At 41.2% G+C, this 23,109-nt stretch overlaps 1 protein-coding gene across 1 annotated transcript; it reads left to right on the top strand.

Moving 5' to 3' along the window:
* Positions 1–17,749: 17,749 nt before the first annotated feature.
* Positions 17,750–20,327, top strand: htr1b (5-hydroxytryptamine (serotonin) receptor 1B). Its single transcript, XM_033642323.2, has one exon. It carries the CDS (start codon positions 18,188–18,190, stop codon positions 19,319–19,321), a length of 1,134 nt encoding a protein of 377 aa, XP_033498214.1. The 5' UTR covers positions 17,750–18,187; the 3' UTR covers positions 19,322–20,327.
* The last annotated feature ends 2,782 nt before the right edge of the window (positions 20,328–23,109 follow it).

Here is a 23,109-nt window from a genome sequence, read left to right as displayed (position 1 = left end):
TCCTTTCTGTTGTCTTGCAGATTATGGAATTGCATTTGTATCAATTTGTCATATAGGGATTGTCTATATTGTAATTTTACCATGTTGGTCCATTATATACACACAACATTTACTGCATGTCTGTCCATCCTGGGAGAGGGTTGATCCCTCCACTGTGAGGGTCTGAGGACAGAGGGGGTCGTATGCTGTACAGATTGTAAAGCATTCAGAGGCAAATTGTGACTTGTGATAATGGGCTATATGAATAATCTTGACTTGACATTGTTAGGATTAAGCACATGAACATGCCTTGACACCCTGGTTATTGATCTGTGCAATGCTGATTGGTGTGTTGACAGTTTTGAGGCTTTATTTTGCACCTGGAGAAGGTGTGGTATCTGAGTTTATCTTGTTTTGACTTGAGTTAATTATATTGAGAGCATGTGTCAGCTGAATTAACACACAGCGCAATGAATGATTTATTTGAACACTTTTGTGTATGGTTTTGCAGAAATAATTTTACATATGAAATGTGTGGAAACAGGTGAATAGCTGTGAATAGAAATTGCGAGAAATTGCGGGACTTCTGGGCTCTGCAGAGAGTTGAGCATGTCTTCAATCGCCGTCGCTTGCTTCAGTACATTAAACAACAAATTCAAAAAAGAGAGACCAGAAAGACCAGCGATGTTACATTTTAGCAAACTAAAACACTTCAAGCATCAGCAATGAAACTTTCGGATTTTCACGCTGTTAAACTACACCACTACAAGTAACAGTCCTGCATTCAAAACCTCACTTAAAGGTCCAGTGTGTAGGAGTTTTTATGTTTTCTTCAGTTTATAATCACCTAAAAATAAGAATTATGTTTTGGTTACCTTGGGATGAGCCGCTCATAGCTCAAAGGGAGCGGGTCCTCTTCTATGAAGTCCGCCATGTTGCCCCACCATGTTTCTACAGTAGCCCAGAATGGACAAGCCAAACACTGGCTTGTAGTTATAGCACCCCTCCACAGCAAAAGCATCAGTCTGCGGATAATTCGGCTCCTGGTAAAAACCTCCTTAACGCCTGGATCTTAATTTATAAGAGAAAAAAGGTGAGCACACTTCAATAGGTGGTGGGCAAGCTTATCATATGTTTGAAGTGTCGCAGCCCTGTTAGAACCACATATTTCTAAAAATTCCACTTTTCATCATGTCAGAAAAACAGCCCTGTTCTCACCTTTGTGATGATGAATTTTCAAGTACCTCAAATTTGCAGTGTGGGCGGGCTGATCCTGACACTAGTTACAAGAAAAATAAGCCACAGTTTTGACTTAATGAGTCTGAATATTGGCTCAGTGTCTCAGAAGTTTTCAGTGATGTTGAAAGGTGAGCTCCAGACTAAACAGACTTCTCAGTGTCACTTTGAGATCTTTAAACACTTGCATGAAATCACATTGAGTAGTTTGTTTATTTTAGAAAAAATACAAATGGATAAAGTACATATTACACACAACATCATAATAACAGGTCACACACAATATATCAACTTTTTACAGCTCTTCAGCATCTGAATTTCTATGTGCCGCATTCACTGAGGGAGTTGTACCTGTGTTGCAGACTTTCCTCTTTTTCCTGAATAAATGAATCACTGCACTGTATCTTTCCAGAGCGAAATGAGCCGCACTGATCTGTCTGTTCTGTTGAGTAGTGACCTTCACCCTGCAGCACCCCTTAGTGGAGACATTGAGACTAGAACACTGAAAGGTAATCAAAGCTTGCTCAAACAGGATCACTGTGGCTCCCAAACATTATTTTCCTCATAAATTAAATACTGTAAAAGATATATAACCTAAGCGTATCAGTCTACTAATTCAGTGAGGACTGAAATATTCTCATTAATACTGATGGGTGGATTATGAGACAATGGGCCCCTGGGCACAGACATGCATTAGGCCCAACCACCTCTCTTACATAGGAGCAAACCACACAGGCCTCTTTTTGTTGGTGGTTTGCTTCTTGTTGTTGTTACTGCGCATCTGTCTGTGGATTTATGTGTCTTTAAAGGTGATTCTGTTTCTCTTTGTTTTGTGTCTTTGGTAGTTTTGCCTCTTTTGTAGTCATTTTGTGTCTTTATGTAGTCATATTGTGTCTCTTTTTGGTCATATTGTGTCTCTTTGTAGTCATATTGTGTCTGTGGTCACATTGTGTCTCTGTATAGTCATTTTGTGTCTCTTTGTAGCTATTTTGTTTCTCTTTGTAGTCATATTGTGTCTCTTTGTAGTCACAATATGTCTCTTTGTAGTCATATTGTGTCTTAATAACAACAATAATTCCTGTCACCTTAGAGGCCGTTTACATGTTGCCGGCTATTTTCATAAACAGGCATTTCACCGTCTCCGTTTTCAAAAAGATCTTCGTTTACACTTACCCGTGTATATATACACAAGAGCATGCCAAACCTGTAGGTGGCAGTGTAACGAGAAGCTCAAGCCTTCCATGTATCCATTGTCACCATAGCAACATAGGTCGCACTTTTGACACAGGCGCAAGTTCTGGCACATACTGTGACGTTGACTGCCTATAACTCCATTTATCTCTGTTTATCTCAGTTTACATGCAAACGCGCAACCAGAGTTTTCCAAAATCTCCACTCTGGCCGGAGTTTTTAGAAAGACTCGTTTTCAGAGGAGAAATCTCCATTTGCGTGTAAACGAAGGGCACAAACGAAGGAAGATGTCTCCGTTTATCAAAATCACCGTGTACGTGTAAACGGCCTCTTACTTTCTGCCTCCATTTCCCACCTGTGTGATTACCTTCCCCGCCCTGATTAGTTTCACCTGTCCCTCATTACCCTGCCTCCCTTGAGTATTTAATCCATGTGCTCCCCTTTGTTTGTGCCTGTTTGTCTAGTATCTAGTGAGTGTCCCAGCAATTTTCCTTTTGTGTTCCTATACTTGACCTGTCCTCTGTATTTTTTAGTCGCTTGCCTGGTGTTTTTGCAAAGCTCTGCCTAAGTGTTTTGGACTGATTCCTGTGTGCCGAACTCTGAGTCCTCCAAATATAGACTTTAACTTATCATTGAGTTTATCGTGTCATGCTTTTGAGGGTGCTGTGTCATTGTTCTGACAGCCCAAAATTCCAAAGCCCCATTAGTCTTAAAACTGTCCTATTAGACTGAAAGCCCATTTCTCCAACAGCCTGTTATCCTCCCCAAAAAACAAAACAAAACAAAACAAATAAAAAAAATGCTCTGAAGTCCTGTTTCTCCAAAATACACACTCCCTGTAGTTAGTTTCAGTTTCCCAGCTGCATTTGAGCCACTAAACCTGAGTGTTTTTCAAAGACCTGTCCCTGCTTTTCGAGCGACTTTGTGCCATCAAACGTGGGTGTTTTAAACCAAACCATCTTTTCCAAACCATAACCAACTTCTGCCTAAACCTAACCACACTTTCACCATAGCATTGTTGGCAAATATAATGTATCAGTGGTTTAGGAAATGTACAATGCAAGCATTTCTTTCTGGCGATTCATTGTCTAAGTGCTGGGAGTGTGTGACCTTAGAGCAATAGACGTTTGTTTTTGGGGTAACAGGTTCTCTGAAAAATGACCTTTTGGTCCAATAGGACATTTCTCAGACTAACAAGGCTTTGGGATTTCAGAACAACTTCAGCACAATGGACAGTCCCGCTGTTGAGTCCCTCCTTTGTTGTTGCCTGTACTTGCTGATACTAATAAGTTGAGTTTTCTATGGTGGAGTGAAAAGTAAACTATTTCCCTCTAAAGTGTAGCCAGGTTTACAGTTAAATTGGAAGTTAAAGGGAAATTTCGGTTTATTTCAGCCTGTCTCCTATCGTCCTAAATTTGTTTCAAGTGACTAGTGACATAAAAATAATAGTTAGCATGTTAGCCGTTAGCCTAGATACAGCCGGGGTGCATAGTAGTGTCAGACCTGTTAAAATGTAAGTGAATGGGTATACTTCAAGTGCAAAGTTAGTCCACTAAACAAGCTTTTTTTTAAGATATATTTTAGGGCATTTTTTTTGCCTTTAATTGATAGGATAGTGAAGTGTGAAAGGGGGAGAGAGAGAGGGAGAGACATGCAGCAAAGGGCCACGGGCTGGAGATCTGGAGATCTGGAGATTGGTGGTGTACCTGTGAATGCTGTGCCCCAGTGCCCACAGAAGAGGAATGCCTCTGTTGCAAGGAATGGGACCGGTTGCAGCCTTATTTTCAAGGTCTGGATGTGACCGAGCACGAGACACCTCCACCTGGAGTAGTATCCAGCTGGGCTTTATCTAGAGCTCGCAAGATATATTTCGGCCGCACTTTGGAAAGCAGAGCTAAATGGTAAACAAACATGGCACCACACCGGTAAGGTAAGACAACACGTTTACATGTCGTTTTCTATATGTTCTCTGACATTTATCCTAACAATATGAGGCGGTCTTTGTGGAAAAAAAGCTTGTTTAGTGCACAGACAAGGATACGGCCGGACCATCGACCACAGCATCAGACATAGAAGCTCAGATTACAACACACACACAGAGGTAGTGTGACTTTATTCTCTGCTCAGGACGCCATTACTCCACCATATCTTTACATAACAAATAGTTATTTGTAAATTTTGCTTTCCAAGTACAAGTTTACTTGTTAGCATAGCCAACCTAGTCAGCAAGATAACTCGCTAACCCTGCGATAGCTTGTGAGGTTTTTGCTCAGTGTTACTGAGGATTTATTTCAATTATACTAACTTCAATTTGGAAAACTAGCCTAGCTCTGAAGAAGCACAAAGTAATTTTTTAAGAAGCATGAGAACAGCATGCTGATGATGTCAGAGGGCTGTGATTGGTTGACCGCAATGTTGGTCCTGGAATGCAAAGTGGAATGTTGATCCAGAAGCATGTCCTACTTGGTAAAATCAATGCGTGCATGTAAACTGTAAGTGTAATTTGATTGGTTGTCGGAGGCGTGTAAGCACGACGCAGTAATTCTAGTTTTTGAACTTTTTTTTTAAAATTCTTCACACATGAAACATGCATTAGAGGAGATGCATATATGGTTGTACTTGTTTTCGACCTTATAAAATACTTAAATGGTATTAATTATTGTCATCACATATACACAAGAGCAACACACATCAACTAGCTCAGGAGTCTCCACAGTCCTCAGCGTAGTTTGGCTTGTGCCACCATCAGGAGGCCAGCAGCTCACTAAGTAGGTAGACTTGACGTGCAACAGCTTGCACTGTTTGGCGTGTAACAGTCCAAGAAACCGCTAAAGGTTGCATCTGGTGCAATTTGACACAGGAGTTGACACAGTTAGACAGATGGCATCGTACTTGTGAAGCTAAAGTGTAAACACACACACACACACACACACACACACACACACACACACATACGCACAGTGATATTGGGTTTCTCCGAACGCTGAATCCCCCTGTCCCCTTCCTCCTGTGTTTACTGCTCCTCCGGGGCCTAACAGCACTTTATTGCACACAACAAGAAAATCTTTCCGGTTGAATAAACTTTGAGCAAATGCAGCTGTGATGAAGTGGGTAAACATTCTTATATCCTTGATAGAAGTCCTCATGGGTAGTTAGGTGAGAAGTGTTTACCCAATAAATCATCTGTTCCTGCACCCTCTTGCACGCCGCTCTTTAAATGAAGCGGCAGCTACGACCACAACCCTACCTTTCTAACATTTACATGTACTTTACATACATGACGATATATTATGTTTCTCCACAGCCTTGATTTTCACATATTGCTGACAGGGTGATGAATTCCAGTGACGCTTGCTCCTGACTTCCACCCCGTGCCCGTCCTGCTCAATAACCTGTCCTTTTCACGCTCCACGAGCCATCACCCACACCAGCACTGATGTGTGCTATTAGCACTTGTCTGCCCACTCAGGATTAGGCTGGTTGCCTCCTCCCGCTATCACCCTCTGTCTCCGTCTGCACTCAAACCTCAAACCTCAAACTCAAACCACACATACAGTATATAAGCAAACATACACACATGCAGTCTGACAGTTTATACCTCCAGGAGGCGTTAAATCAATCTCATGGTCATGTAATAAAGTCCTATTCTCCTCATGTCTCAGAGCAGCATGTCAATTACAGTGTTTGCGATCTATACCGCTGGGTAATCTTGCTTTAATTGTTAAAATGAGGCCATCTGTGATACTGTAGCTGCATGCTGTGAATGTTTAGAGAGAGAGATATGCATTATGCAACTAAACCTCAGTGACTGACACAATGGTATCACTGCAGCATCATTGCCGTGGCTTAATAAATCAATTCTACGCTTCCTTTTCTCCCCCTCAAAGTGTGGACTGATTCCAGCTCTTAAAAGTGCTGATAAAACTCATAACCGCCTGCAGTCAGTCTCCCATCTGACCGCGCAGTCTCCAAATGGACTCGGCCACTTCCCATCAGGCCAAAATGAATCTGACCGCAGTAAAACAGGCCCGTTATCAATCCGTCAGTCATCACCACCACTTAGCTCATTTCCTGTCACATGCTTTCCTCCAGGGAGCATAATTCTGCCCTATATAGTGCATTTAAGGCCACACTTCCTCCCCGCTCCCCCCTGCTAGCTGTGTGCTGAAATGCTCCACAAGCGTGCAGCCCTTTACTTAAGTGACCCACACAATATTCACAGTGAGGGTCTCCCAAAAAATGGGGCACAAGCCCTCCAAAGACCCCTGCGTGGTGGCACCAGCTCCTTTATATGATCATCAGATTTGGAAAGTTTGAACTCCAAAAGGCCTCCAGTTGTAAATAGATGCCCACATTTCTCCTGATACATTTTTAGCAAGGGGCCTTGGAGGGCTGATTGGCGGAGCAGAAGGCGCCATATGCCATCAGACCAGGCTGGGGCACACTGCAACTCAACATGTGTCCTATATTTGATTCTGTCATTGTACTCAGACTTCAAATTTTACACAGTGGGGGAGGAAGTATTCAGATCCTGAACTGAAGTAAAAGATACTCCAAGACAAGTTAAAGTCCTGCATTAAAAATTCACTGTTAGTTCAAAAGAATAAACAGCATTTACGTCCAGAAAGTAAAAGTAGTAGTGTATTATTGAATTGTCATTACAGACATTAAGTTGTAAGCAGCAGTTTCAAAGAGTACTCCACTGATTTAGCATTATACTTCAATAACTTCAAGCATTTTGGGTTTGGGTATGTCAGAGTACAGGAGGACATTCTTTACACAGGATTGCAAAGACATGACCCACTCTACTGTCCCTCTGACTGGCTGAATGACTGGCTAATACTTGTTGCCTTTGTTGGTTGAATTGGTTAGGGTTAGGGTTAGATATCAGGGTACGCCATGTTGCTATACCAACTGCAGGCTGGCTCACATCACTTAAGTGTTCCTACTGGAGGTGCAAAGGCAACAGATACTGCCTTTCCAAAACCGGACCCTACCCACTCCCATTCTGTCGTGGAGTGCAACTCAGTTTGTAGTCGCTTTCACAGCTGAATGAAGCACCCTATATGAAGGTGTAGGGTGTAAATACAGCGGCAACCTTTTGGACACCCTTCCCTGTCTGTAGCGTAGAAAGAAGCTGTCATTATATTTGGTAACCATGTAGAAAAGTAAAATATTCCCATTTTATGTTCCCTATATTTATGTGTCTGTTGCGCGGAACTTTATTTGTACAGAGCTTCTTCCATGACAAACATAGTTCTGTGTTGCTCATGTTCGTAAGTCGGCATTGTGCAGGCTCAGTATTGGAGGGCTTAATAACCCACTTCCACTCCTCACTAGCTGGGTCTGTCCCAATACCCACACTTCCCCTAGAAATACCCACTTCCACTTTGTTATGCATATTCAAGTTTAGGCTAGTGGTGTCCCAAAACAGAATTGAGGTAGTGGAAGTGGTTTCCAACACTTAAAACCTGCTCTAGATTCCAAGGGAGCCCTGACCCACACTTTCAACGAAGTGAAAGATGAAATTCCCCAGAACACCTTGCGAAGTCAGCAACTTCGGCAAGTTTTGGAAAACAATTTGTTACCGTACGATCGGAATGTAGGCTATACAAACTAGCGGAAACTCATCAGCAACTAGGTTGAACACAGCGTCAAAATATTTAAACAAATCAACTTACCTGAACAAAATCGATCAGAACTAGAAGACGTCACAGACACCTCCTGTGTCAGCATTTCTTCTCCGTTGATTCGTCAGACGGAGGAAAATAAAAATAGCACACGCCACAACACAAGCGGCATTTTCAAACCTTAATGACTACTGGTGTCTTGCGTTGCTACTACGCTTGACTATGCCGATTTGCATGAAATGGTGTCCCATCTCTTAGGGAAAGATCTCTACCCTAATATTTCTCACTTCCCTCATCAAGGGTTATCTCGCAAATGAGGGCACTCAATACCAAGTGAAAGATTTAAGGGGTTGAAATGGGATTGGGCCTTAATGTGGCGTGCACTTTGTGTGAATGCGGAAAGGAAGTGGATAGGAAGAGGGTGTAGGGGGTGGTTTGGGAAAGGCCCATAAAAAGCCCTGGAGGTACGTAGCTCTCGGTGGGAGCTCCTCAGTTGGCATTTCCCCTCAGGGAGTCCCCAAAATGATTTGGTCTGAAAACGCATTATTTGACTTAAGATGGAGCTCCTGTGTATGTAAGAGCTGAGACTGGGCCCCGCCTGCTGCTAAACACCACACACCATAAACAAAAATGCAGTAAGACACACTAAGTGTTAACTTTCTTTGGCAAGTGTCAGGCAGCTAAACTGTACTGTATATCCACTGTGATCCTACAATGGGAAAATACTGTGAGAGAAAGTATATTGTGAATAAATTAAGAAGTATTTAATTTTTTATTTAAGTGTAAATGACCTCAAACTGAGTGAAATGTTTCATATGCAGCTTTCAGGTGCAGCTCCTCATGTGACAAACATCAAACTGATTCTGTATGTCAGGCTCAATGCTTTATAAATGCAGACTTCCTACAGGCACACAGCTGTACACAGGACATACATGGCTGACCCAGCTGCTCAGCTCGGTCATTTTCTCATCTCATAAACACTTGGATAAGAAGGAGCCGTTCCCTACAGCGATGGTTCTGGGTAGGTGGAGAGAGAGGGTTGAATCTCAGAACAACAAGGGATCTGCCCTGATTTGGGTTTGTCCTATTTGGTCTCAGTCTCTACAGCTGTCAGTTAAGGATAGAAATAGATGACCACAATAACTAAAAGGTCACCCCCGAAAAAATGTGTTGAAAGTGCTCTTGATTAAACTTCAGTCGAAGAAAGTGTGACAGTGTAGAAGTGTCTGAAGTGTGTGTGTAGAGACACAGTCCACTCTTAAAGGGACAGTTTGCATGTTTTTTGAAGTGGGGTCACGTGAGGTACTCATCAAAAGTCAGTGTATTACGTACAGTAGATGTTGGTCAGCCTGCCCCAAGTTTTGAGAAGCAGACAGGAGTACCGCCATGGAAGCTATTTAACCACCTTAAACATCAATATCAGTTTAGGTTTATGCTATATTAAGAATATTTTCAGTTTTATCAGTTATTATTGTGTGACTTTGGTGTTTTAAAGGGTCATTTTAGATTCACCAAAATCACACAATAACACAAAAAAACTAACCAATATAGGCAGCAGTCGACCAGCAGCTCCTGTGTTCAGCAAGGTAAAATTACTGTTTTTGTTAATGAAGTCTGGTGGCTGTAAAGAGAGCAATATAACAGCTCTAGTTTCCTTTTTGAAACGGCTGTCCAATGGCAAGGTAAAGCAATAATGATAGTTTAGGGTACACTTAAACCAATATGGGCCTTTTTAAGGTGGCTGAAATATGTTTTGCTGTTGCCCTTGTCGACAGTACATCGCTTAGCTTTCTCCTGCCTTCCTCTCTAGCTGACTGTCATCTATCATATGTAATACACTGACTGTGGATAAGTATATCATACAACCCCATTTTAAAAAATCCAGACTCTCCCCTTTAATTTTTTCAAACGTTTACCTTTGTGATTTGTTACTGTCACTTTAGATATGCACTAATCATTTTTTTATCAGAACAAAAGACATTTTGAGGATGTGTAATGTAAAATCTTTCACTCAGAGTGAATTTTTCAGCCTGGAACATGATGTACTTGACCAACCTCAGACATCTTGTACTACAGACCTACTACAGCCAATATTCAACACCAACTTTTCTCCAGTGGAAGCTTCTTGGCACAAACTCGATCCATTTATTAACCAACCTGCTTAAGTTTCATCACAATACAGTTTTCATTTGAACAGTCATGAACTCACGCCAGAACCCACATGAACTTTTCCCCATTAGACATCTACTCTTTAAGATAAAAAATGTAAAGAGACATATAGGTTTCCAGGACCCTCCATAGTACAACAGGCAATATTTATAAACATCAAATTACTGACTTTGACCGACAGTTTTATTTTTAATTTAATTTAATTTAATTTAATGTAATGTAATGTAGTGTAATTTAATGTAATTTTATTTTATTTTATTTTTCAGTTTATTAGATTTCATTTTTTTCAGTTTTTTTTTTCAGTCTTAAATTACACCCAGTTGTGTTTTTTTTTTTTTTCCAAAATATGTATGCCAGTATGGTATTATTACTATGTGTGCCATTATTATTATTGTCATATTTATCATACTATCATTATTATTGATAATATTATTTCATTTTATTTCTTTAATTAATAATTCATTTTTTAATATCGGTTTTACCTTTTGCACACAAACGCAATCACACACACATAAACATGAGCACCATATTTGACTTTTTTTTGTTCCAAATTTTACTGCTTTTACAAGATATCATTATTAAAATTATTGGACCACTATTTTACCCTTCTTTCATTTTTTTAATCTTTTTAATAAATGTATTTATTTATTTATTTTTCCACCACTATTAAACATTTTATTTTTTGTCTTTTTTGCACAAATAAATTAGAAGTTTTTTTTTAATTATTTATAATTTAAATCAATTCAAGATAATGAATTCAAATAAAAATAAGCTGCTGAAAACATTTATTATTTATGACAAGTTATCATGAAAAGAAAATTTCACTGCAAACTTGTACATTGTTGGTTTTAATATTCATTTAACATTCATCATGTTGTAAAGAAAAAGCTCTTTGAAAATCCACCATGTCCTGAGCTTGTATGTGGTATAATGTATCGACTTTAAGGCTCACTGGATGCCTTATTACCTGCCTAAAAATAGGACTCTCAGGGCCACTGTGAGATTGGATGTATCTGTGCTGTGCTGCAATGTGTTTGGAGATGAGGCGAGATAACAGAGGCAGAGTCACAGAGATTGCCCCGTGCTGCCGCTGCTGCCACTGAACTGGGTCACTCACACTGAAGCCTTTTCACACACAAAACTCCAACTCGGAAAGCAAAACAAAGTATCGCATCAGGATGACAGTAAAGAGCATGTGTTTTTGTGCAAACGGTGGTAATGGTGGCTGTGCGGTGCCCAGTTCTCGTGCATTAGCAGTGCCATGTGGTCATGGTCGGTCGAGGGCTGCAATCATGAACTCACAGCAGGGTCTGTTTCACTGAGTACTGCCTCCTGACACTCTCTGCTGGGCTCGGATACAGAGAAATGACAGTTGTTTGTCGCTGCCTGCAGGGGAATTCAAGTGCAAAACAACAGTCATAGAAATCACTGAGGACATAGAGTGACTTTACCGACGTATACGTTGACTTCACCGAAAAGTAAACAATGTATTATGAACAACGGGAGCAGAATATACAGTGTAATCAAGTTTTACAACAAAGTTAATGACAGATCTCTGCAGCAGATGCAGTCTCCCCAGAGAGGGTTCATTAAAGCCCAAAGCAATTAAACAGGATTTGAGAAAAGCACATTGCTAATGAGATTTTCAAAGGTGTCAAAGGTATTTATGTATCCCTTATGGATTGGTTTAGTGTTTAAGTCAATAAAATAGATATATGAGAACACTCTGTAATGTTCACTCTCCCTAGATAAGTATCACCAACCTAACATCTCCTGCTCATTAAGATGTGAAAGGCTTCTGAAGCTTGAAAGTCTTTCCATGTTCCAAAGATTATACAGGAATTGCAATCCACATGAATGCAATTCAAATCAACTACATGCATCTGGCTTCAGTCAAACAACCTTTGGTACTGTAAAGGTGACATCAACTACATCCACCCAGCAGCACTTGCTGTTCAGAGACCTTGATGGTCTGCTCGTCTTTTCCTGCTGTAAATTATTTTATGAGTTTAATTCATTAAAAGTCAGAGCTCAGATGAATGCATTGTTAATTTGCACCTCAGTGAGATACCTTCATGCTACATCAAACTCTAAATGATGCTCAACTGTTTGACACAAATGCTCTTGCCAGTTTTTTTGTTAATGGATGTGTCTGAAGTTTTTTCACGACAAAGGTCCACGTAACCAGTGGGCAAAGCCATAGCCAAGAGTGGTTTGTTGGGCATTATATTATTACTTCAGTATTTTTTCAGACTCTAAATATTTAGATTTAACTACTTTTTTTGTATTTCCTGCAACAGAACTGCATCCGTGGCAGTTTTTAGAAGGCTTTAAAGCATATCTGGGTCTCACCCAGTCGCCTGAAGTCATAGAAATCTGGCGTTTGGGCAGTGACTTGCAGTATCAGACACTGATGAAAAAAGCTCTCCTTTAATGTCGGCATAACAGGTTGGTTGCTGTTATAGTTTAACGGCCCTCAGCGACGTCAAGGGGAAACACCGTAGGTGAGCAGTGTTCACATCCAGTAAGATTATAAAACCAAACCCTGTTCTTTTTCCCCAAACCTAACCATGTGTTTTTATCGCCTAAACCCAACCACATGTGTTCATCGCTGGAGGAAAAAAAACGTCAATTTGCATTGTTGTACTGACGTAGTGCTTTTATTTTGAAAGAGACTGTATGTAAACTGTAAATTTCCTGTGAATATGGAAGTGTATTTTGAAAGAAGACAATGCATGTAACAGGCAGAACTTGACACGGCGTCCCAGAACATCAACAGCCAACACACCCAGGGTACCATTCAGGTCATACCTAGATGTAGAAGGCCCAGGATCAAATGTCAATATGTAACGAGGTCGAAGTGATAATGTAATTGCCAGAAAAAAATGTTTGCATTGATCATTTCTGCAAACCAAAGATACATTACTGTACATCTGCACATTAATTTAAAACGAATACATCGAAACTTCACGTTTTTGACACTGTGTTGAAGGTGTGGTTAGGTTTGGGCACAAAAATCACTTGGTTATGGTTTGGACAAGATCATGTTTGGGCTCAAAACACTCTTGTTTGGTGGTTCAAAAGTTTCTGGAAAAGCAAGGATGGGTTGATGAAATACACCAAACGCCGCTGGGAAACACTGCAGCATGTTGGTAAAAAAAAAAAAAACAGCCAGGTTTGGTGGCACAGGGCCATGATGTGCGCACAGGGTCACCAAAAGACAACCAGTGTTGTTGGTTTCCAACAGCTTGGCAGGCGTCCACCCATAACCGCCACCTCCCAATGACAAAGTCAGCTTCTATAATACGTCACTTTAGAAACATTATTATGAAACATGCAAATATGATGTATTCACGGTCTGCAGAAATGTACAATACAAACATTTTCCTCTGGCGACTGAGCTCACTGTCCAGTTAACTACATAAACAAAGTTTAAAAAACTAAGTCATTCATTTGTTTGAGAGTATTTCTTTTTGGTGTCCAGCCAGAGCTTCCCTGAGGTAGGGTGGTGACCTACAACTCGTGATCTCATTATTTGGCCGCGTCCCTGCCAGCTAGGACGAGGTAATGACTGGAATTAATTGTCGGGGTCTTTGGTTGGAGGAAAGAGATCACAATGTTTGAGTGGAAGTGGGATTTAAACGGACTCATGCAGACGTCCACACTGACCTATCTCCATTTATCAAAAATAACAGACCTTAGCTCCAACTTGTCCATTATCGTATAATATCTTTATAATGTGTCATCGTCATTACAGCATGACAGTGACAGGGGTTAGATTTTAAGAGGAGGAGAATACAATGTTATAGCTCTGGAACATGTGTTGTGGACATGAGGTTGATAGGAAGACCTAAGGGCATGACCTACTGACCTAAGGACGGCCTACTGACGGAGAGATCTGTAGAAAACACCTGAGGCATGTTCAAATGCACCCACATGACTTCACAAGACCCACACGGTTATAACATATGACTGGTCAGGAGATTTGGATAATATGCAAGTCATTTAGAATGCTTTGAATGCAAGAATTATGTGTAACTCATCCAAATAAGTTATTAAGATAGACACAATAAATGAAGATGTTTTTTATTCAGCTCCAGCAGGTGTTACATTCAGAATACGGGTGAAGGAAAAAAAGTAGGAGCTGTCCGTGGTCCTGATATAGAAGTTGTTGTCGGTATGACACTGGAAACTGAAGTCTTAAACTGTCAAGGATTTGTGTTAAAACGAGGATCGTTCAAGCACTCAAACTCATCACTTTCTGGGGTAAAGTGCTTTCAAAAGACGTATTAATTTGGACTGAGATGATGAACGAACACCACCTTTGTTTTCCTGTTCATTGGTTAGGTTTTCAGACTGTTTTCCTGTACTTTCTTCAATACAGTTCACAATTGTGCACACGTTTTCCCCCAGTGAAACTTTTATTGCATTGAATCATGATCACTCACATCATGTTTATGGGTAAAATTATGTTTAAATCCTTACTTTGAATTACAAACTTTAAGTTAAAGTTTTACGACTGAAAGGTCGAGGCCCAAAAACATCATCTAAAACAATGCCTCAAAACTGTCTATTCCTGCTATTAACAAAGCCAGCTGAGCACCACAGATGTGGACAGTTTAAGTGTGATTCTGGAGAAAACTGGCCGCACTGTAAGTGACAAGTCAATTTCAATTAAAAGTTTCAGATGAGGACATGACTAAAAGCAGAAGGGGAGATATGATTGCTGCGGCCGCTTGAGATGAGAAAAGAATATATTGCAGCAGATTCATTACTGGGAGTCATTTCAGTTCCTCAGTTTGGGAAATGGACATTGTCCTGGTCTGTGTGTGTGTGTGTGTGTGTGTGTGTGTGTGTGTGTGATTTCTTTTTCTTTTTATCAGAGTCGGATAGCATAATTTATATATTTCCTGACAAGACTAGTAATTCATTTCACAAAATTCATCAGGGCATGGAACAGATTATTGGTCCATTGTTGCCTCAGTGAGGCAATGATACCCCTTTATCCACCAACGTGGAGCCACTTCTGTTCAGGTTCCTAAACCTAATTTTGAGCTGTTGAGAGCTTGACCTGAATTGCGAACCGCGATGACATCAGTGGGTGTGTCATATTCTACAGGTTGGAAAGAGCGGGTGGAGAAGTCAAGTGAAACTGTAAATACCTGTGATAATGGAACAAACGTTTGCAAGTAATCAGTGTAACACACAGTTTTGCTGTTCATCTCTGTCATGCATTGTGTTGCGACCTCCATTGATGACACATCCTGGTGGAAACGCGGGCTGATGCGCAAAACAGCACCAATGTTCCAAGAATCCTGAACAGAATTGGTTCAAGAACCAGAGCTAATTTGGTGGAAAGGGACTACGGGTGAACTCGAGAACTGGCACAGAATACTGGACGAGAGTGAGAGGTTCACAGTTTCATGTGTAACTGTCAGTGACCCAATGTCAATATCCATGACAGCTGTTTTCACACATCAGAAGTGCCAAAAATGGCAGGATTCAATGTGTGTGAACTCCTCACACTGAAACTTACATTCATGAAATATCAAAAGAAGCACCACTACATATTATTAAATAACGCTATGACATTTACATGCAATGAATGAAATATAGTGGCACCACTTCCTAATAAAGCACTCATTACAGGGGGTTTATAAGTGGTAATTTATGGCTATATTAATCATTGACAAATGGCCGATCATATTCTGTGTTATGACTTTAATGAATGGAAAAACTGAAGCATAGACCTGTATCAACTGTGTGAGCTTCAATAAAAATATGGCAACACTTTAATTAGTCCTATCTAGCATTTATAGACTCATAAACATGTTTACATACAGCTTATAACTGCAAGATTAGGAGACTTAAAGTGTTACCAAAAGGCATGTGACAAAGTAAATGCTGACGTGGTGTTTATATCCCTTATTAATGCCTTATTAACATTAATAAGACTTAATAGCTTATTAAAAGTCTGAAGTTTTGACGCTTTATTAATGACTGTACAGCCAAGTCACCAGAAGAAATTGTTGGTACTGTATGTTTCTGCAAATCAGGGATGAGTTTCATATGTGTTATATCAACATCTCTACAATGAAGTAGTATATATCTTCAGGAGGTGGAAGGGATGGTGGATGGCATGAATCCTTTGCCAGATGGACAACAAAACCATTTGTTTTTTAGTGATTCATTACTGCATTTCCAGCAGATTTTTAATGACCAAATGACAACCTGTCACTGTGTTTCCACCAGGGATAGCTCCTGAAAAGCAATTGTTTTTTACTGAGCCATCAATCCATTTTCTGCTGGTATAATGCCATGAAAAGTGGCTGTTCGTTAGAAAGCCATCGCTGAATTTCCTGTCAGTACATTGCCATTTTTTTTACCAAGTCATCACTGTGTTTTCCAGCGGGGACTGGGTTTCCAAGTAGAATGTTTTAACCCAAAACATTATTGTTTCCTAACAATTAACAATGGTTTTTGTGCCTAAACCAAACCAAATGTTAACAACAGTGCTGACACGTAAGGAAAAGTTTCAACATGTCTGCTACATAATGATGTGCAAATGTTGCATATGGATAGTTTGCAGAAACATAGATGCTAACATTTATTCTGGCAGCTGGGTTGGACTCTACTGTTAATGACTCACCTGCCAAGAGATGTTTCACAATCTGGCAACCAAAAGTTGTTTTACAATGGATCTATATGTAACAGGTGGACTCTAGTGTTGTCTGCGTTGTGTTGATATAACGAGGCGATCTCCCTTTATTCAATTCAATTCAGTTCAATTCAATTACACCCATATAACTCGAGCCCCTCTCCCATGGAGCACAACAGCAAAAAGGGCGGCCATGTTACATTCAATTTAGTACAATAAAACACAGGAATTATACCTGACAGCAAGAGGTAAAAACAAAATCCTCCATCAGTTATGACAATATAACTCCAGCCCCTACACAAATTAAGCGACACAGGTTTGCATATTATGAACTTCTAAACGTAGCATAAAACCTGGAAAATACTGCGGAAGCATTGTCGCTTACCTCTCCCATCAACAAGAAAAGGGGAGAGGTAAGGCGGGAGACACCCCTTTATAGGTGAGGTACCCCCAAAGGTGAACGTAGGGGTACAGAAACTGAGTGTCAGATGTTCCATATATTGATTATGGAGGCCTGGAGTGTGTCAGGTAATAACAACTGAAACAATTTTGTGTAATTATAATACTTAATATTACAGATGTGAATTTGACTTACAAAGTATTGGTGCTGATAAAAATTTGTAAACCTGTTACAAATAGTGCATTATTTGAAATTGGTGCCAGGTGTTATGGTAACAGTGACAGCCTCAGATTTTTATTCTGTAATATAAAAGTATTTTTCCCATTTCAAATCACAATCTTGCACAACGTGTGACAAATGAGACACACTGGGCACTATGACCCAGCAGATAGCCTACTCTTCATAGAGAGAGAGAAAAAACAAGGCTGTGATCAGTGGTGCTTGTTTGATGTCAGAGTCTGTATAAAACTGAGACTTTGGGTTGGCTCACCATTCAACCACAGGGGGCCTGAGGAAACACAGCTCTGGAGAACTTCTGCCCTACATGCGGATTATCTGTGACATTCTCCCAGATGTTGGGACACCAGGACCCACTGCTCACCATTCACACGCACACACTCTTCTTCTTCTGTCTTGCATGTTGTGCGCAGCAGTTGAGAAGTTTTCTTTTATGGCTACAAAACGGAAAACTTTGAAAAGCGGGGAATGGATATTTGCTTCTACAATCTGGCACCTGCATGTTAAAACCTGATGTAGCAGAAGAAAATGAGAAAGGAAGGAATCCATGTTTATGCTGGAGACTGATTAGGCCGTTTATCTGACCGGATGGCACGGATAAGGCCACGTCCATCAAGAGAAAGGGCACCTTAAATGTCAGACATCTCAGAGGGTGACATAAAATATGAGAACAAGTGACTAAAAGTTATGGAGAGCTCCGGTCAAGTCGAGCCAACTCAGCCGGTGAACACCACAAACGACAGTTTTATAACAGAGACATCCGCTGTGGATGTGGGCGAAGAGAGTCTCGCCTATCAGATCAGTCTGGCGGTGATTCTCTCCGTTATCACACTCGCCACCACTTCATCCAACGCATTCGTCATCGCAACTATCTCCCAGTCCAAGAAACTACAAACTCCTGCGAACTTTCTGATCGCCTCCCTGGCCGTCACTGACCTGCTGGTGTCCATCCTGGTGATGCCCATCTGCGTCCTGTACACCGTCATCCACACCTGGACGCTGGGGCAAATCGTGTGCGACATCTGGCTCTCCTCGGACATAACGTGTTGCACGGCGTCTATCCTCCACCTGTGCGTAATCGCTTTGGATAGGTACTGGGCCATCACGGACGCGGTAGAGTACTCCAAAAAGCGCACGCCGGGGCGCGCCGCCGGGATGGTGGCCACAGCCTGGGTCATTGCCATCTCCATCTCCCTGCCGCCTCTCTTCTGGAGGCAGGTGAAGGCGGAGGAGCTGACCAGCTGCAGTGTCAACACGGATCATATTTTCTACACCATCTACTCCACCTTCGGGGCTTTCTACATCCCCACCTTGCTGCTTATTGTCCTCTACGGGCGGATATACGTCGAGGCTCGGAAACGCATCCTGAAGCAGTCCCCAAAGAAGGTGGGGAAGAGACTCACCTCGGCGCACCTGGCCACCAACTCCCCAGGATCCGTGGCGTCCACGACCTCTCTGCAGTGCGGGAGACACGACACTCCGTCCAGTGACACCGGCTCCTCAACAAGCGAGAACCAGGTGAAAGTGACCGTGTCGGACGCGCTTTTGGAGAAAAAGCGCATCTCAGCAGCCAGAGAGAGAAAAGCCACCAAGACTTTGGGGATAATCCTCGGCGCTTACATCGTTTGCTGGCTGCCGTTTTTCATTTACACACTGGTGGTGGCCACGTGCGAGACGTGTTTTAATCCTGAGTTATTTGACTTTTTCACCTGGCTGGGATATCTGAACTCCCTCATCAACCCCATCATATACACAATGTCCAACGAGGACTTCAAGAAAGCTTTCCAGAAACTTGTGCGCTTTAGATGCTGCAGGTCGTGAACGAATGTTACCTTCAGTGTCCAATAAGATTTATTTGTGTATTTATTTTTGGATATGAAGTGTGGGATTATAGAATAGCGAGAATGCCATACACATTTCTGGGACTCATAGACATTATAAGATGTGCATGCAAAAGAAAAAACAGTCATTTGGTGCAGTGTGGAGATTAAAATGTGGAGTTAAATTGTTTCCATAGATTTAAAGCGCTCACCAATGCGCTGCAAACTTCTCTTAAAAGATTGTTTTAATTAAAAAACAAGATTTAATATTGAGAAAGTGGCGGTGTTGGAGAAATCCAACTTTACGCACCTCGCAAAATCACTTAAACGTGTCATGGAGCTCCTCTTGGTGAGCAAATTTGCTTATATGATAAATTCGGTGATGGATTTTAAGTATTCTGTATGGATTAAGATGGTGCAGTATGTTAAACAGCAGAGATCAGAGTTAAAATTATATTTAAAAAATGACTACCCAGGATCCTTTTTGCATTATGTGTACAAATATGGGAGTTTAATTTGTAAAACTACATCCACAATATGTCTGTGTACTCTGAGAAATGACAACAGTGGTATATATTTTTATTATGGTCATGGATTGCTCGCTGCTACACTGTATGGCTATCCTTTGTCATTTAGACAGGCTCACCAATGCAGCAGAAAAAAAAGGAAAAAAATTCATATCAGTGTCAAACAAAGAAACTGTAGCTGATATTTACCCAGCAGAGCTGAAAGCTGATCATAAGTTCAATTTTGCTGAACAAACATCACCTTGTTTTACTTTGTGTGTGTGTGTGTGGGTCTGTTTGCTGCTACATTAAATCTGTATCTACAGTATGTTATGTTCATGTGTGAAATGGTTTGCCATCTCCCGGCTATAAAGAGTGATTTAAACCGTAGGCCTGCAGAGCTACAAAAATAACGCAGAGGATTTGTGAAATAAAAGTATGTTGTTCTAGGATTTTATCTGTTCTCATTCAGAGATGCTGTGCAATAAAGGCTTTAAAGTATTTGGTATAAGTGTTCAATGAGTGGGAGTTTTAATGCAGTTTTAAATCAAGACTCAAATAGGTTTCTTTCATTATTGTTGGTATGTTGAAAGCAGCACAGATACTCTCACAGATGACTTGTGGTTTTGTTGTTACCTTGAAACGAAATGAGAGATTAGAGCGCTGGCCCCGGCGTCTCACCACCATGTCAAAATGAAATCCAACAGCCTTTTGAGGCTCTCCCAGAACGTGGCAGAGCATTCAATAGCACAGATCAATTTAGATGAATGTGCGTCATTTCACATTAGCCCCTCTTGACGTTCCTCTCCAATGTCACGATGAGGGAGTCTGCTGTTGCTGAGATTCTCACTGAGGTTTCAGCTCGCCTTCGTTCTCCTGCCCTTTCCCATCTCTCTGCTGCCTTCCTGCAGCCGGAGGAGGACACGATCTGTCACAGTTCAATAAGTCATGAGAGTGACAGTGGGCTATGCTCTTCCAGTGTGCTTCACACACACAGGAAGGGGGGCACTCATATTGTCGACACCTGAGTGGAAACACACACACACACACACACACACACACGCTTTACATATATGAATTTTCATATGGCTTGTCATGCATGAAAGATGAGTGCACCTGAGCAGACATTTGCAGCGTTTCCTGGATTACGGTAGTTAATGGCATGTTGACAGACTGACAAAAGTGCATCTTATGATATATAATGTATACATATATCTTTCCTCACTGCATTGGACAAAATTAAAGAAACCTCTGCTGGATAATGAGCAATAGCAAGCCCTTACATGCTTGTAGATCATCCATGTACATCAACAAGAGCTCTTAGAACATAATTATTAAGTCTATGTTTAATTATGAGCCTCATTAGAAACACATTTTTCCTCCGTCACACCAAAGAAAAAGTAAGCAATATAAGCTTATAAAAGCAAATTACAGTCACCTGAGGCTCAAAAGACAAAGTGTTAGTCAACAGGGTCTCTGAACAACACTAGTGCATGATTCACAGCTGCGGCTGACCTTATTCATAAGAAGTTTTTTTTAAAAAAAATCAGTTGATACTGAAGGTTGATACTGTGCACATCCAAATTTTCAAGCTCAAGACCAAAGTCTTGGTAAGGCAAATGTCCATCTGAGCAAAAAACAGATTCACAATACATAATGTAACAGGATGGCTGGAAAGCATGCCAGGGAGAGGGATGTCTGGGGTGCTTTGCATGACCTGCTGCTTTGATGACCCACGACTCAACCCTGGATAAGTGGTTGAAAATGGATGGATGGGTGGACTACTTGAAAAAAGAGGAGGACATATTGGGTACAATGTGAGGCTATACACAAGAAGACACACATCAGAATGTGGTCTACATTGCATTCCTTTTTGTCGTTTTAAAAACCGCATGCTAAGACTTCACTTCACCTACTTATGCCCACAGCCACAGATGGAAGTACAGTTGTTCACAAATACATTGATAAACACTTACATCTGCATTATAGTGTGCAATAAAGCAAGTCTTAAAAGTTTTATAGTGCTCATAAATAGTAAATGAATGTATAACACAGAGTAACCTATGTCCTGAGTGGTCTGCAGTCTTTTCTTTGGGACATTATGTGTTTTATTGGTGCAAGGTAGATTGTTTTAAGGTGGTGGGTGTTGTGTTGAGCTGTCAATTTCTGCCTGTGTATAGACTGGTTTTAAATTCACATGGATGTTTACCTGACAAAGATGTTGTAGGTCGAAATGTTGCATTAAATGAGTACTTTTGGATAACAATGACAGATTCACAATGCACAGAAAAAAAGATCAGAATCAATATAGAAGAATCAAAGATGTTGCCTTTTTTACGCCACTTATTCTTCGTCCTCGTCAAAACTTGGTGCCTACATTACCCACAATGCAATGTGACTAATGAGCTCTAAGTAAAGTTCGGTCAGGAAGACAATACTTTTAATTCTCAGGCTGTAAGTATCTTTCTCACTTTCTCATTGCACTTATGCTCTATCACTGTCTCTAGGTGTTATTGTCTGGGTAGGTCAGTTGGGTCATCAGCTGATTCACAATCAACCAATAGCACAGCGACACACCTTCTCTGTCAGCCTATCATCTTACTGCTCCTCATTTTAAATATTCGGCCATAGTTCTTTCTTGTCCCCTTCGTGCGCGTCCTCCACCGTCCACCACCTTGTCTTTACGGATTCATCAGCCTCATACGCCTCAGCAGCCTCAGAGTCATCAGCCACCACCAGTGTCTGGACTCCAAGAGGGGATTTGTCCTGCTGCCACTCAGACACCCTCGACCACAGAGTATCTCCCTCTGGTTTCCAAGTGCCAAAGACTTCTGTTAAATCTTAACAGCACAAATCATCTATTAATCTGTACACCTTTATTCTGCATTAAATATTATCTTTGCTTCATTCTTCTGTCTCTCTTGATTAAACTGACAGTTCGGTCAGAGATGCAAGGGTGTGATGCCAATAGCAGCTGATGTAGCCTTGAGCTGTGGGCCAGTGTTGTGTCGTTCGCGAACGAATCGTTCAAAAGAACGAATCTGTTTAGTGAACGTACTGAACTGAATCACTTCTGGAACTGATTAATTCATTTCTCAGTTCAGTTGAGCTCAGCAGCAAGCGTGCAGGCCAGGAGTGGAACTGCTGATTTGGTCCATGCGCATGATGAATCACTTGCGAGGCCGCCAGGGTGCAGGGAGGGACTGCCGACCGCGTGACGTATCACTCGGTGAACGACGTAACCCCAATCCCTGAGTGATTCAAATCATTTCTTCTCAGTGAT

This window comes from Epinephelus lanceolatus, chromosome 15, assembly GCF_041903045.1.
Source record: "Epinephelus lanceolatus isolate andai-2023 chromosome 15, ASM4190304v1, whole genome shotgun sequence".
Taxonomy (NCBI): Eukaryota; Metazoa; Chordata; class Actinopteri; order Perciformes; family Serranidae; genus Epinephelus; species Epinephelus lanceolatus.
This window is presented reverse-complemented; position numbering and strand designations above follow the sequence as displayed.